The following is a 15,988-nucleotide window of genomic DNA, read 5'->3' as shown; positions in this document are numbered from 1 at the left end:
TGTTGGTAAAAAAAATCCCCATAAAATAAGCCAAAAAGTGCCCCAAACCCAAACACCTGAGTGGTGTTACCTTTGGTGGAATGTCTTCCTCCTGCCGTAACCAAGAGCTTCGGTCAAACTTTTCAATGCGAGGGGGGAGAGGAGGGTTTTCAGAGGTGGGATCCGAGTTCTGCCGTGGCATCTCAGCACGGTGAGACGTCACCGTCAGAGCCTCCTGGAACCCTGCTATCCCCTTTGTGGGCTGCTCATGCACTGACTGAGAGGCAGAGAGGGAGGGTCCTTGGGATTTCACCGTTACCAGATGTGGAATCTAAGCATTAAGCCAAAATGAGAGCATCAGTATTAGGAGGGGAAAAAAGAATCAGCTAGATGTTGAAACTAAACTAAAGGGGAAAAAAATCCTGGTGTATAGAATGAATTATATGTATCCCTTGTATTCATGGCTTTTCATTCTTAAAAAATTCTCAAGCCAAGATTTAGACGCATGTGAAGGTGCTCAATGGGGCAAATGTGTCTGATGCACACACATATTTTGTGTGTGCATGCACACTCACACACACATATATATATATATTCAATCATGTAGCTGTCCTCATTCTTGAATCACTGATAGGTAAAGTGAGGCACAGAGAGGTTAATTAGGTTGTCTATTACTGCTAAGAATTCATTAAAGGAAAAAATAAAAGAAAATCCTAAAAATATATAGTAGGGCTTCAGTACACAGCTAATAACTATAATACTATGTGTCTCCTAGCAACTGACCTGCATCCTTCTGTACTGAAGATTTCAAATTCTGGTTGGATGCTGTGGTTTTAGAGGCATGGAAACTTCGAGAGTTTGGAGAGGTCCCTCTCAGGATAGCCACTAAGGACCAAGGAAACCTTTGGCACCAGTAGGCTGAATCTGAGTCTGGAACTCTGAGACCTAAATTAAGTTCATTTGCTGAACACTTTGAGATGGCATTCAACCCAAGTTAGAAAAGAAATTTCAGAGTGTCACTGGACAGAGTGAAGTCTCAATCAGTGTATCCTTCAATGAATAATTCCCAAAGACATCTCAAGTAACAAAGCAAACTGCTCCTCCTGCCAATCAGACCTCAACATACCAACTCATCTTTAAACAAAGGGATGAAGCTTCTCTGCCCACTCCAATTTTTGAAAAAAAAAAAAGAGTATCTTTAAAAAATGCTGATCCTCTTGAAGTTGTCATATTTGGGAAGGCATTTTAAAAAATTTCTTTTTATTGTCAACTTAATAATCAAGCTTTTCAATATCCAAAAACAAAAAGTTTTTGTTTATAACAAGCGGCAAACTTCTTTTACTCAGCTTATTTTTAAAATATCTATTAAATTTAACAAGATAATAGCAAAGTTACCCTGTTTGTCCCTGTTCCTTATTAAATGTATTCATTTTCTTTTCCATGTATTTAAATGTTTTATTGATGTGTTCCTTGCCTGTTTCTATCAGGAGCAGAGCAATTGCCAAGGAGTCTGCTTTTCTTATGTGGAACCATGATATTATGGAGGTAAAACTGGGGGTAAGAAAGAGAAGCCATGACCTGAGCCCCCAATACCACACAATCTTACTAGAAGTAGGTGATGGGAGACAATTGAAAAGACTCACGAGAAAGTGATCTCATGCACTGGTCTTGAAAAAGTTTGGTCCCCATTAATTATAAGAGAACGTATTCCCAAAGAAGTTGATTTCTCTCCTGTTCTTCCAAGCCCTCAACCAAATATGAGAACCTACTCCAGAGATGATCTCAAGGGAAAAGGGTTATTTGCTTTTACTTTACTTGTGATTTTATTCACTGTGGTGAGAAGCTTCTACTCCCACTGAAGACCAATATCTACTCTGTTACTTATAGTCTTAGAGAATATCCTGGGGCTCTGAGAGGTGACTTGCCCTGGGTTATAGAATCTGGAAGGATTTGAATCCAGGTCTTCTTGACTCTGGGGTCAACTTTGTTCATGACACTACACTACCTCTTAAAGGAGGAGCTGATAATATTCGACCCCCTGACATATTAATAAATAGTATGCAATTTCCATGAGAAAACACTAGCCAAGTCAGTCTGGTGCTCATTGGCTGGCAACTCTTCTACAAAGTGTTTGGTGGAAATTTTTACCTATCTGAGGCTATCTGGAAGAAATCTAACACATTTAGGTAAGAATGGTGCTTTTTCTTTATACATTCTTGAAAGTTTTATTTTAAGAAGTTCATGGTTAAAATGGACTCCTCATTTAAAGACAATATATGTTGCCATATGGGAATAGCCTATCATAGTCGGATGTCTTTATCTTCCGATAAGGTCCAAAGCAAATACTGGCCCCAAGAGGAATGAATTGCTACAGCGCACCAGAGGGGACCTCTTTCCTTTCTTATGTAAACTGGACACATCCAGGTAGGGAATCCACCCTGATTCTTCCTCCATCTTCAAGTGCCATGGTATTGCTTAACCCTAGCACTGGCAGCCAGCCACAAACCCCATCTTCCTCAAGGTTTACGCAAGACACTTTTGAGGTGTGAATTATGTGACCAGGCATGATTTGAATGGTGGTAATCAGTGAAGTGATATCACTATTAGCTATTTTTAAGATGTCTTACAATGGGGGAGGGGGAACAGATAATAATGAAGCAGATAGAGGATCAGCGTAGGAGTAAGGAAGAGTTGAGTTCAAGCATGATCTCTGTAGCTGTTGATAGTGTAACTTCAGGCAAAGTACTCAACCTCTCTGCACCCCTGAAGAAACCCTCTAAGAGTCTATAGGTCGAAGATCTGCATTGGTGAGGGAATTTCCACAATGGAAGTTCTCTGTGCCAGTGAAATTACAGGTTAAGACCACAAATGGATATACAACAGAAACACAGATACACACACACACATACACACAAATAATCAGGCTCTAATGATCTTTTTGTCCTGAGACCTGTCAGAGGTCACTGGGACAGATGAATGTTGGAAGAGAAGGAATGTTGGATTTGTGGTGAGAAGACCTGGGTTCAAATTGCAGCTTTGCTAAGAGCATGTCCTGTAATCTCTTTGGGCCTCACTTTCTCCATCTGTAGAATGGGTGTGAGGTATATTGAATCTAGGTGATCTCCAGGGTCAGATCCAGGAGCTTTCATACCTGGGCATCCACTGGTCTAAGCATGGGTGGTGTCCGAGCAGGCTGCACCCCACTAATACTAAAAGACTCAGATCGAGGGGGCAGATTGGGGTCAGATATCCTGTTAGCAACCTTGTGTGGCATGGCAGGGGAGCTCTGCCGGTTGAGTCTAGATCGTTCTTCCACCTATGAACAATCAAAAGAGACACAGTGAATATCAATTGGTCTTTCATGTACACTATAATCGCTTGCACAGCCATTTGGGGATCTTTGGGATCAAGCCCAAATGGTCTTTGCCTCATTTCATGTATACTGTAATCACTTGCACATCCATTTGGGGGTCTTTGGGATCAAACCCATTCAGAAGGTGCCAGAGTTCCATACCCAATTAGCATCAAAAGACCAAATATAATCTTCTGAATTGGGGCAATGCCTTACCTGGGCCTCCCTGATCCTCATGGTACAGTGGAAAGAGAGCCAAGTTAAGAGTCAGAGGATCTGAGTTCAAATTCCAGCGCTAAGACTTACTATCTGTGTAACCTTGAGTGAGTCGCTTCAAGTCTTTGGGACTCAGTTTCCTAATCTCAAAAATTAGGTGATTGAACTCAAAGATTCCAAAGGTCCCTGCCAGCTCCCATATCAACCCAGGATATGATTTTATGTAAAGAACAATTGATTGTAGAGGTCCAGCTAGCTTCAGCTATTTTTTCATCAGAAATTTGTGAAGTGACTATATTCAGCACCCAGAATGTATTGTCTCATTGCGTCTACCTCCTAGAATCCCTCCCTTCCTTCACTCACTTCTTATTGGAAGTCTTTCCTGAACTCCCCAGGTGTTAATATTTTCTTCCTCTTGTTTTTTTATTTTACTCTATTTTATATCAGTCTACATGATTACACATCACATACACTCTCTGTGTTACCACCAGCTTACTTTTTCCCTACCAGAAGGAAATGGAATCACCACAGAGGACCAAGTGCACAGGGGTGCTCTCTGGGGGTAGGGATGGTTTCATTTTTCTCTTTGTACACCTAGTGTCTGATACAGTGACATTCAAATAGTAGGTACTTAATGAATACTTATTGATTGACATAGAAGTACTATGGCACCAATGGCTGACCTTTGACTTAATGAAACTTGTCTGTTAGCACCTGCCCTTTACACAACAATCCCATGAAGATCAGTTATTAAAGAAAACATAAAGGCACAGACAGAATGACCACTATAAGACAAGATTAGAGGGAGTTTGAATGACATTCCTCTCCAAGAAAGAAAAGCCTGGGACTTTGACTCCAACTTTGGCCATTCAGCATATTTTCAAGGTCTACTTATCTGTCTCCCAAGTAGACCAGGTAGTGGCTGTCCATTTTCTAAATCTATCAGTATTAGTCTTCACCTCACATTGCTAAGTCAATATTTTTTGCATGCATTAAAAAAAGATGCTTACTATTTAATGCACACTGAGATAATATCAATTTTCATGTTCTTCTAGTTATTTTTAAGGTAATATAAGCTTAATACTTTATTTATGTGGACACGTGGTCAACTCCGGTATACCATAGGCTTCTTGAGGGCAGGGATGGATCATTTCTATCTTTGTTTCCACTGTGCCTGGCACATTGTAGGCACTTAATAAATGTTGGTTGCTTGGATTCCCAGTTTGTCCTCCCGGCATATGTGAATTAACATTCAGATAGTCTATTTTTTTCATATCATTCACTCAGGAAACAAGCTGTTTCTCTATAGAAATCATCACCTAGTCACTGATATTTGATGTGTGTGTGTGAATTGTCATTATTATTTTAAGGCATGTTAATAAACCACAATGGGTCTCAAACTCTTTTTTTGTTCACGTTGTTATTGAATTGTTTCAATCATGTTCAACTCTTCATGACCCATTTGGGGGCTTCTTGGCAAAGATACTGGAAAGGTTTGCCATTTCCTCCTCCAGCTCATTTTTATAGATGAGGAAAATGAAGCAAATAGGGTTAAGTGACTTGCTCAGGGTCACATAACTAGTGTCTGAGGCTGGATTTGAACTCATGAAGATGAATCTTTCTGGATCCAAGCCCAAAATTCTACCCACTGCACCACCTAACTGCTCCCCCCCCCCCTTTTTTTGTTCATGGCAACAGTATTATTCTTTGTCGTCAGGAAGTTCAGGCTACTGTGAGATTCACACAAGTGCACCGGGGTTGTAAGAGCATGTACTGTATAGCTCATGGCACACCTAGGTGAACCCTGTGATATTTTGGCACATTTTTTGAAAACCCCAATGCAAGATACTCTACAGAAAAGGAAACTGTTCCTTGAAGTTTAACCTGGGGAGAGGGATAGTAATTTAAACTTCCCTCTCTCCAGACCCTCATGGCTGTGCAAGATATTCATATTACACACATTCTATATGTTACAAGGTACATGTAGAACATTGTGCCATTTGTCACAATAGTCCATTTGCTCTATCTAAACATGACTAATGGAAATTGGTCACAATTTTAAACCATAATGTTCCCCCACCTTTTTCTTACAGCAGGTTACAAAGCAAAGAACCACTGGCTATTACATGGATCACCAGGACAAGGCTAGTTTCAGGAAAAGAAAAAAAGGTGAGAACATCTTGCAAGGGCAGAAGCGAATAAAGCAAGACCCAACCATGCACAATAATACTTCTCCAAATACCACATGTATACCTGTATTTTTTTTATAAGACCGACATGTCCAACCTAGCAGTAACTTGTAATTCTGACACCCAGGATAACTGGAATTAGTGGGGGGAGAGAGTTCCTGAGAAACAATTCACTTTGAAAGGAACAATCTTGGGATACCACCTCCTGGGCAGGAGAAGGCAGATTTCTAGGACACCTCAAGCCACTACTGAGGAAGCCATTGCCTGGGGATATTGGAAAGGCAATTATGCAGTGTTTATGGCGGGGAGGGTGTCACTGGGTGGAGCTAGAGGATTTCAGGGGAAGTGAAGCTTGTACTCAGATTCACTATAGTTAACAATTTTAGTATCCAGAATACTTGAACCACTGAAATCCTAACTATTTTCTTAAATCCAGATAAACCTTTAGCTTAGTCACATAATTGTCTTGTACTTGAAAATACACATATGGCTGCTTAAAAAGCATTCCAAGAGATAGAAAAGCCAGTGGAAGAAAAGCTTGCCCCAGAAGAGTACATTTTATGAAAAGCAGAAAGAGTTACAGAAAATACCACTTGCAAATCTCCTCAATGTTACCCCAGCAAGGGAACTGTCCTTTCCTCTGACAGAACCACAACATACTAAAGCTTTTGTTAGAAAGGAATGAAGCAAAGAAGGAGGATGTGGTACTGATGTTGACTTGGGTGGAAAGTTAATTACAGCTGTTAAAAAATAGAGTTCCGGTTTGGAATTTAAAAAGATTCAGATACGTGAACGAAATCTTCTTTTGTCTTCCACCAGATAATTTAGCAGCCTGAACTTCCTGGTATTTGTACCATCATGAAATTCATATAAAGTTTCCATCACCTCTTCCACCTGGGCATTGTGCATCACAACGTTCAGTCCCTAGACTCCAAATTCTGAAGATTTCTTGACTGGACATTTTATGGGAGAGGCAGGATGGTATGGTGGAAAGAGTACTAGATTTAATGTTTAGAGGACCTGGGTTCAGATTTCATCTTGGCCACCTACTACTTCTGTGTGACTTCGAAAAAGTCACTTCAGTTTCCTCATCTATAAAATAAAGGGGTTGAGCTATATGGTCTCTAAATTTCTTTCTAGCTCTACACCTATGAGCATGCTGGGCATTTTTTCCCAGTCAACAACCTGAAGTAGCAACAAGCATTCAATTTGACTGCTGGACAGAGATGGTACACAGTAGCCAGGAAATGTTGCAGAAGTATCATTGAAAATGTGATCATGATGAATTGAGGGAAAATAATATCACCTCAAGTGTTCCCCAACTAATGCAATTTTATTCAGGCCTAGAGCAAAAAAATCAAGAGCCACTGTGGTGCCTTTTCTAATAACAAAATCTCCCAGGTAGATTAATGAGACAATCAGGTCCTCTGGCTAACCTGTGGATATCATCACTGGGCAGAGGCCCATCCTCTCAGATCACCAAAGATCACTCCATTCATATCGGAGGAGAAAAGAAAGATGGATATGGAAAGACAGAAGGTAAAAAGTTTTCTTCAAAATGAGGAGATGTAGAATAGAAACTGGGAAATCATCCAGGCTTATTTCTATCTGCCTCCAAGGAGTTCGAAATAAGTCTGCCTATGATCCAAGCCTCAGCACCAACTACTTGCTGCCAAAGGATAAGGAAAAACAACAAAAATAAAAAAGAACTCTTTCAGCTAGTGTTAGAAGGAATCTGACCAAGGGCCAGTCTACCATGTTCTGTCCATTATACAGGACAGCATCTGTGAAGGGGAGAAAGCTCCTTCAGAAGAATGAAAAAGAGATGAAGAAGAATTGATTTATTTCCATTTGAAAGTCAACTTTTCTTTGCAACACATGATTTCTAACATGAAATCTAAACAAAACCCTTCTGAGGATCTTCTGATCAGCTCTGAAGGGGTGAGGTCTATGCCCATGATAAGACAAAGGCATGGAACATGGTGGGATAGGAGCAGTAACTCCAATGCTGATGCAAAAACTGCCAGAATCCAACTCAAGTTTAAGTCAAATTGTTGCTTAATTCTTTCTTCTTCTAACACACTTCTTTGAAAACAGCTGTTCAGCTCTGGGGCCTGAAGGTAATATTGGAGGAAGAAATAAGAGGCTGAGAATAGCTCTGAGCTTTCTCAAGATGCTCTGACCCAGGGCTCACTTACCACATAATGGCGTGAGTCACATCCTGTCTTTTGGCAAAACCAACTCAGTAGATGATTACAGAGGAAGGCTTTACACTCTATTTCCCTAAAAAGGACTTCAAAAACAATAGACTCTTTATCAATTTGGGACAATACAAATGTGAGTTCACTTGAGAACCAGGGTTTGAACTGAAAGATTTCCCGATGCCTAGTCCAAACCAACGGTACTCTAAGTATGGACCAGGGATGAAGCATACAGCTTAAAGCTAGGTACCTGCTTATTGAGAAGCTCAAAGTTCAAGCAAAGGATGTAGGAGAATAGACAGCTTGGCCCAACCACTGGTAAACTGAGGGCTAAGTAGCCCTGGGTGGTTCAGTAGAAAGTCTGCTGAGCCTGGAGTCAGAGGCTTGGATTTGAATCATGGCTGATACCTCTATCCTCATAGACCAGTCACTCAGTTTCCATGGGCATCAGTTTCCTCAAGTACAAAAAGAGGAAGTTGGACTATCAGAGGCTCTTAGCCTGGGGTCCATGAAATTTGTTTTAAAATTACTTTGAAAACTATATTTCAAAAGAATTTATTTCCTTTGAAATCTTAAGCATTTTATTTTATGTATTTATAAACATCATTCTAAGAAGGGTTCCATGGACTGACTGCCTGAGAAGTCTATTATACAAAAACAGTTAAGACCCCAAGCCTAAAAGAATGACCACTATGGGTCTCTTCCCTTTGAACACAGAGAGAGTCATCGAGGACCTTCCAGGTCATTGCTAGGTGCAATGTTCCCATGCTGCAGATGAGTGACTTTCCCAAGCTCACCAGAGATTAAAGGGCAGAACTGGGGTGTCAGATCTTGGACTCCAAAGCCAGTGCCCCTCTTCCCCCTCTGTACTTTGCTAATCTTTGTGAATGGGTGTGAAACTTGTGCCACATCAATGGCACTCCAAATTCCATATAAAACCCCAAGAGAGACTTTTCTAACCCAAGAGGAGAAAGAAATGGGACTGAGATAGAAGAGAGGAGAGGAAAAGAAAACAAGCATTTACTGAATACCTACTACATGTTGGGCATTATGCTAAGTGCTTTACACATATCTTATCTGATCCTCACAATAACCTGGGGAGGCAGGTGTTGTTATTATCCACATATTAGTGGAGGAAACTGAAACAGACAGAGGTTCAATGACTTACCCAGGGCTATACAGCCCAGCTGTCCAGCCACTGTACCACCTAACTGCCTCTAGAAATAGACTGAAGAGATACAAAGGAAAGGGTTGAACTAGATGACCACCATGGCCCCTTCCATCTCTGAAGGTGAGCTTATAATGAGATAAAGGGTAAGGAGGTAGGTGGGAAGGTACAGACAGCAATGGATATACTGAAGACTGGAAAAGGAACTATAGGGGTTTAACTTTAAACTCCAAAGGGCTGGGGGGAAATATAGAGACATGTTGGAGCAGATCTGGTGACTGCTTGCCAAACCAAATAGATGTGCCAGATGACGGGCACAAATCACAAAGAAAGAACATGATGGAGTGTAAAAAACACATAGAATATAATCTCACTCAACACTAGGCATGCCAAACATTCTGCTGCTCCCTAGAAAAGGAGGATGTGCTGCCAAGATTAGGACGTGGAATGGGCTTGGAAGGACCAGAAGAGAGCCTCAAATCACTGTTTAAGGTGACAGTGGAGAAAGCAGAATTACCCCTCCAGCTGTGGTTCCCTTTCAATGGGCAACACCAGCATCTGAACTCAACAAATATGAAAGTGTGCCACAGTGGAAAGAGCACTAGCTCTTGAATTAGAGGACCTGGGTTCAAATCCTATCTCGGAAGTTTGTGGCAGGTCGGTGGTGCAGTAGATAGAACAGCTAAGTGATGCCATAGGGGATAGAGCATTAGGCCTGGAGTCAGAAAGACTCCTCTTTGTGAATTCAAATTTGGCCTCAGACACCTACTAGCTGTTTGACCCTGAGTAAGTCACTTAACCCTATTTGCCTCATCTATAAAATAAGCTGGAGAAGTAAATGGTAAACCACTTTGATATTTCTGCCAAGAAAATTCCAAATGGGGTCACAATGAGTCTGAAATAACTGAACAAGAATTTCATGCAACTTTAGGTAAGTCCCTTGATGTCACTGGATCTCAGCTTCCTTATCTCTAAAAGGAAGGAGTTGAATGAGAGGGTCTTTGGGGTTCCTTCCACTTTGAGACCTATGATCCTATAACTTCCATCATGGTCCAGAAATAGTGGTACCTTCAGCTGGTTGGTGTGACCAGAGACCACAGAATTAAAAAAGGACCAGACATTTTCATTTAACTACCTTTTATGTAGAAATGTATTTCTCTTTGTTTCTTATCATATCGGACCAGGAAAGTCAATATGATTCCTGGGCCAGAAATTTCATTAAGTAAACTTGGTCAAGAAAATGGCATACAGGTAAGCCTCAGCTTACAAAATTCCTTAGAAATCAATGACCATTTAGGAATCACAGTCACAGCCAAGGAATGTCCTTTCCCTTCAATCTTCCCCCAAAGGCTTGGCACTTAGTATGTGCTTGAAAAATGTTGTTGATTGACTGATTAAATTGGGGATTTCTCTTCTTTTTTTCTCTTGTAGTTACAGACACCATTAACACCTGGGATACCCAGTTCCTGCCTCTCTCTCCATTCCAGTCCAGAGCAGGCATGATAGTGGATGCACATGAGAGAAGAAAAGAAACTAAACCATTATGGCTACTGTGTAGGAAGTGTAGGAAGCTGGGAAGAACATGAGCTGCAATTAGAGGATCTGAATTTAGATTTCACTTCTGAAGCTTCTTTACTATCTGTGAGACCTGGGGCAAGGCAACTGCAACTCCAGGGATCTCAGTTCTCTTATGTGTAAACTAACAGAGTTGGATTACATAGTCTTTGAGGATCCTGGCTCTAGACCTATCTTCCATAGCCTTACTCATGCACTCCATGTTCTATTCCAACTAGCCTACTGTTGCCATACATGACATTCCGTCTTCCATCTCTTGTTCCTTTGTACAGACACTCCCCCATCCTTGGAATGCTCTTCCTTTTCACCTCTGCTCTTGGAATCCCAACTCCTCCATCCTGAAGTCCCTTCAAGGCTCAAGTTAAGTGCCACCTCCTTCAGCAAGTCCATTGAGAGAGAGAGAGACAGAGAGAGACAGGGAGAGAGACTGACAGACAGACAGACAGAGAGACAGAGAGAGAGAGAAGAGAAAGAAGAAGAAGGAGAAGAAAAGGGAGGAGAATAAGGAGAAGAAGAAGAAGAAGGAGAGAGAGAAGAGGAAGAAGGAGAAGGAGAAGAAGGAGGAGAAGGGAAGAAGAAGAAGGAGTAGGTGAGGAAGAGAGAAAAGAAGAGAAGAGAAAGGAGAGAAGAGAAAGAGGAGGATTGTAGGTAGTGGGGGGGGGGGGGGAAGTAGAGCTTTTAAAAAAAAATTCCCTGGCTCTTACTGTTTCTTGTGGCAAAACAAATGAAAAATTCTTAGAAAGACTCAAAAGAATGACATACTGACTTTAAAATGTATATTTTTGCCACTTTGATGTACCACTGAGGTGGTTATCCTCTGTTATGAGGATACAATGGATGCCATGGACTGCCCAATGGTTATTTCTTGTTCTCTTCAAGAAGGCTCACAGGTCATAGATCCAGAGTTGTAAAAGACCAGACTATCTGGTCTCATCACCTGACTTTTCATGAGGAAACTGAGGCCGATAAAAATAAAAATGTTTGCTCAAGGCCATATGGGTAGGAAGGAGATAATTCAATCTAGGCAGCTACATATTGGGAAGTTCGGAGGCAAAGCAAAGAATATAGAGAAGTGAGAAGCTATGTCCTCTTGCTCACACAGGCTGAAGTAAGAGAGTCAAAATTTGTACCCAGGTCCCTACCCCCAAAGCCAGCACTTTTCCCACTGTATTATCTGGTGTGCCCAATTAACAGCTTGCCATTTTTTCCCTCATGTATGTCTTTGAGGATACCTTATATACTATTCCTTTGTAATTTTATTTCTATAATGTGCATAGGTTGTCCTTTAGATGCCCATTTCGAGAGGTTTTGAGGGAAACCCCGGGAACCTAACCCCTATGACTAAAATTGTTTCTATGGGAAGTAACTTTTAATTTAGGAACACACTTTTGAAACTGTTGGGGCGTGGACCAGAAGGCTACTTTGGTCCCTTCCAGCTCTAGACCTATGATCCTATGACAAGGAAGTAGCATATACTGAGAAATTCATCAACATTTGTGAAAAGTTGAGAATTTTTAGGTTTTTTTTCTTCTTTTTACCCAAATCCCAATGACCCTTCCTGACTCATAGTTGGGGGAAGCAAACAAGTGGCACTATCATTTCTAATTTTGCAAAATGAAAAGACCTAAGGGCACCATGATGGTGCTTGGCTAATAGGGAAAGGGATGAATTGGCTAAAGGAAGCAATTAAAGGGAATAAAATTGTATTAGAAAGAAGGCTATAAGACAAAACTGGAAAGCAAATATGACTGTCAGAAGTAGAGGAAGAGTGGGAGGAAAAGTGGATTGACTCTGCAAATATGGAGCCAAATTGGCCCTCTATTATGAGAGGCAAAAGTGATTGAGCCATTACTGTTGACTTCATGCAGGAATATAGGCATATAGATTTAAATAGAAGAGGTCTAAAAGGCCACCTAATCTAATTCCTTCATTTTACAGATGAGGAAACTGAGACTTAAAAAAGCAAAGTCTAAGATCATACAAGGAGTAAGTGGGAACTCAGGTCCTGGGATTTGAAATCTGATGTTCCTTCCATTGTACAGTGCTGTACATGCTTCACTCACTCATGCCTTCACAGCATATTCACAAATTTGCATTCTGGCACAAGTTTATTTGGGAAAGGCAACTTTCCATTTTCATTCCTATATCCACAGAGAGATCCAAATCATTTCATCAGATGGCCATGCCAGCTGTAGGGGCACCAACCTGACCACACAATTAGCTGGAAAATTCTGTTCACAGTAGAAGCCTTAAAACATACAGCATATAGTAACTATTCTAAATACTCATCTTTTCCAGTTTAGGAGATGAGGCTTGTGACAACAGGATTTGAAAAGAAAGTCTATATATGCAGTTTGTTGAGAAATTTAGATTTTCAAGCAGGTCCAAACTAAGAGTTATATATGTATATATAATTTTTTCCTTTTCTCAGCTTGGAAAAGGAACAGATTCTAAAAAACAAATGCTGAATTAAGCCATAGAAATTATCAATTCACTGTTATGTCCAATTCAGCATGGTTTCTATTTCATCCTCATGTTTCAATCTGACTTTAGACAAGTACATGTCCATTTTAAGACTTTGGAAAAACTCTCTGAACAGAATTATGGTTAGTTATAGTACTAGAGGCATGTGAAACATATCCCCAAAGGAGTGATTTGCATCAGATGACCAGAGGCAAGAAGGCCACACCTGTCCAGAAAGAGCAGAAATTCCTAAGGACTGACAAAATCCCTGGGATATGGCACCCACCAGTGGGGGCTTGCAGTCATGATGCCTGGCAAACCTCACATCAGGAGTGCTCAATGACATGATTCTCTTGCCATTCGTGGGCCCAACAGTGACAGCTTTCTTACTGTGAGGAGCTTGCAAAGGAAGTAGGGATGGACAGCGAGAAGGGCTAGAAAATGGCATCATTGGGATCCATGAGGATTTCCCATCAGTCACATGGTTACTCCTGAAGTCTGCAGAAAGAGGAGCTAGATCAGCACGGTGAGCATAGGCCAAGAAGTTCTGTGAGGAGGGCAAATGGAAACCTGAAAATAAAGGGGCCAATGTGGATAAATTCAGGTGAGATCGTACTTGGTAGAGACCTAAGGAAGGAAGAAGAAACTGCTCCAGCTTTTCCCCTATCTTCCTTTGAGTATGTGTGTGGAGAAGCTGTGTTGCAGAGAGGGGAATTTCTGGACTGCTTCTCAAAGGAACGAGGTGGTTTTCAAGGAGAGCTTTCTTCTTCATTCTGAAATCATACTTGGGGCTAGAAACACTTAGACTAAAGTGCTCAGGCCCCAAGGAGATGTCACCTAGGGATCTTACATTCCTAAGAGGAGAAAAGGCACCTGTAAATATGTATGAGTTTGCAGACTTTTCCCCCCAGATTCCAGTGGGTTCTTGAAAGTCCTTCCAAATTCTCCTGTTGGCCGAACCAGGGCCCGTTATTTTGGAAATACTTGTAGAAGGAGCACTGATGAGCTCAGTGCCTACATCCTTAACTAAGCCATGCTCTTGTGAGTGAGATCTTTTGGGATATGTTACCACTGTAGTCCTTGTGGCCTCTCCAGTCTTCAGCTCTTGCTCCTGCAGGCCAAGCTTAATCTTACCAGTGGTTATGGCTTTCTTCTGTGCTGGCTGCTCTATCAGGTGTCTTGATCTGGAATTCTTCATGACTATAGGACCCATTGATATCACGGCAGTTGAAGATAACCTGTTAGCTTTCTGAGCACCTGCCTTAGGCCTAGACTGTGATTCAGGCTTAACCAAGTCTATCAGCTTGGCAGAGGTAGATGAAGGTTCCGTAGTGGGTGATACTGGCATATCTCTGCTGGTCACATGGCATGCCAGCTGTTGGCTGACAGAACAGTGGGTCCACTTAGCTGGAAGAATGGGCGAGTTATTAAGGGGCCATTTCTGTACCTGGGAGTAGATCACAAAATTGAACCATTAAAGCACAAACACAAACAAAAAAAAGAAGCATTAGTTATGAAGAGATGGGATCATACGGACACAGGAGAACACAGACCATATGCAACAATAGGGGAGAGGAAACTATTTCATGTGATTTTCTCCTAATGCATGTCAATAAAAAAATGGACAGTAGGGACATTAAGGGAGTCTATGTTATGCATATTTGTCATTATTTTTCCCCCTTGCTCCTGGACATTTAAAAAAATAAAATTATTTAGCATTAAAAAAACCCAAAATTATTTAATTTACAAATCCAACCACCAGGGATTATATTTATTAATACTACAGTCTATCAGTTTGGGGACAGAAGTTTGCCAGTGAGGAATATTCAGGAATAAATCAATTCCTTGCTAGCTTTAGACCAATTATGGATAATATATCTCATGCATGAGTGGTAGGTGCCAATATCTAGAATCCTAGGAAAGATAAAACATGGTGTCCTGTTGATAGGCTTTGTAAATTTCCCAACCTACAAACAAAATGTTAACTTGGAATTCCATAATAGAAAGGAATATATTTAACACATTGTCATTAAAAGATGACCATGAACAAAAAGGGATGTTGAGTTAACTTCTCTCTGCCTTTGATGGGATTCTTTTAAGGAACTGACTCACAATTTTGTGGCACCCAACTCTGTTCTCCACCTGTACAGGGTAGACCAAACTCACCACCTTCCTTTCTTACCTCCTTGGCCCAGGCTGGCTTCTCACTGGGATTCATTCCTTCTTTGTAATGGTACAGTGGTTTCTTTTCTCCTGGTCTCTGCTCTTGGCGCTGTTGCTGCTGCTGCTGTTGAAGGGACACCAGATAGTCCCTTTCCTGTTGTAGCTGCCTCTGCAGTCGCTCCGCCTGTCTTTGTTCTTCCAGCTGTTTGCGTTTATACTCCTGCCCAGAATGAAGGGAAGAGGAGTGACAATGGAGAGAATGTCAGGCAAGTCAGTGGACGCTGGAGATCACAGTAGTTCTTGTAAATTGACAAAGGAAGGAGATAGGTCATGGACACAAGCAACAACCAAATAGAGGGTGAGTATGGGGACAGTTTGTCAGAAAGATGAGTAAAAAAAAAGCCAAACCCAGCACCCCTCCCTCCTGGTGTTATCCTTCCTGTCACTTACCAAAGGCTCATTCCTGGTTTGGAACCAGTTTAACTCTTAGATTTGGAGGTAGAAGGGATCTTAGAGGTCATATCATCCAACCTACACATTTTACAGATGAGGAAACTGAGGCCCAGAGAAGGTGCTTGGTGTCACATAGCTAGTGTTATAGATTTAGAATTAGAAAGCTCCTTAGAGGTCATCTAGATCAATCCTACCATTTTGAGGAATTTGGGGTCCAAAGAAATTGAGT

The 15,988-nt window shown here is 41.2% G+C and overlaps 1 protein-coding gene across 5 annotated transcripts in view; it reads right to left on the bottom strand.

The window, feature by feature from the left end:
- TNIK (TRAF2 and NCK interacting kinase) overlaps positions 1-15,988 on the bottom strand; it is a 414,101-nt gene that overhangs the window by 71,161 nt on the left and 326,952 nt on the right. For 3 of the 5 annotated variants that reach the window (XM_072618473.1, XM_072618475.1, XM_072618474.1), the window contains exons 14-16: positions 15,326-15,526; positions 3,131-3,295; positions 71-310 (exon numbers count right to left, since the gene is read on the bottom strand). In XM_072618473.1, coding sequence (XP_072474574.1) covers positions 71-310; positions 3,131-3,295; positions 15,326-15,526 — 606 coding nt within the window. The remainder of the gene's footprint in view (positions 1-70; positions 311-3,130; positions 3,296-15,325; positions 15,527-15,988) is intronic. The other 2 variants (XM_072618476.1, XM_072618477.1) reach the window with 1 other exon arrangement.

This window comes from Notamacropus eugenii, chromosome 6, assembly GCF_028372415.1.
Source record: "Notamacropus eugenii isolate mMacEug1 chromosome 6, mMacEug1.pri_v2, whole genome shotgun sequence".
Taxonomy (NCBI): Eukaryota; Metazoa; Chordata; class Mammalia; order Diprotodontia; family Macropodidae; genus Notamacropus; species Notamacropus eugenii.
Note: the sequence above shows the minus strand (reverse complement) of the source record. Positions and strands in the feature narration are given on the sequence as shown.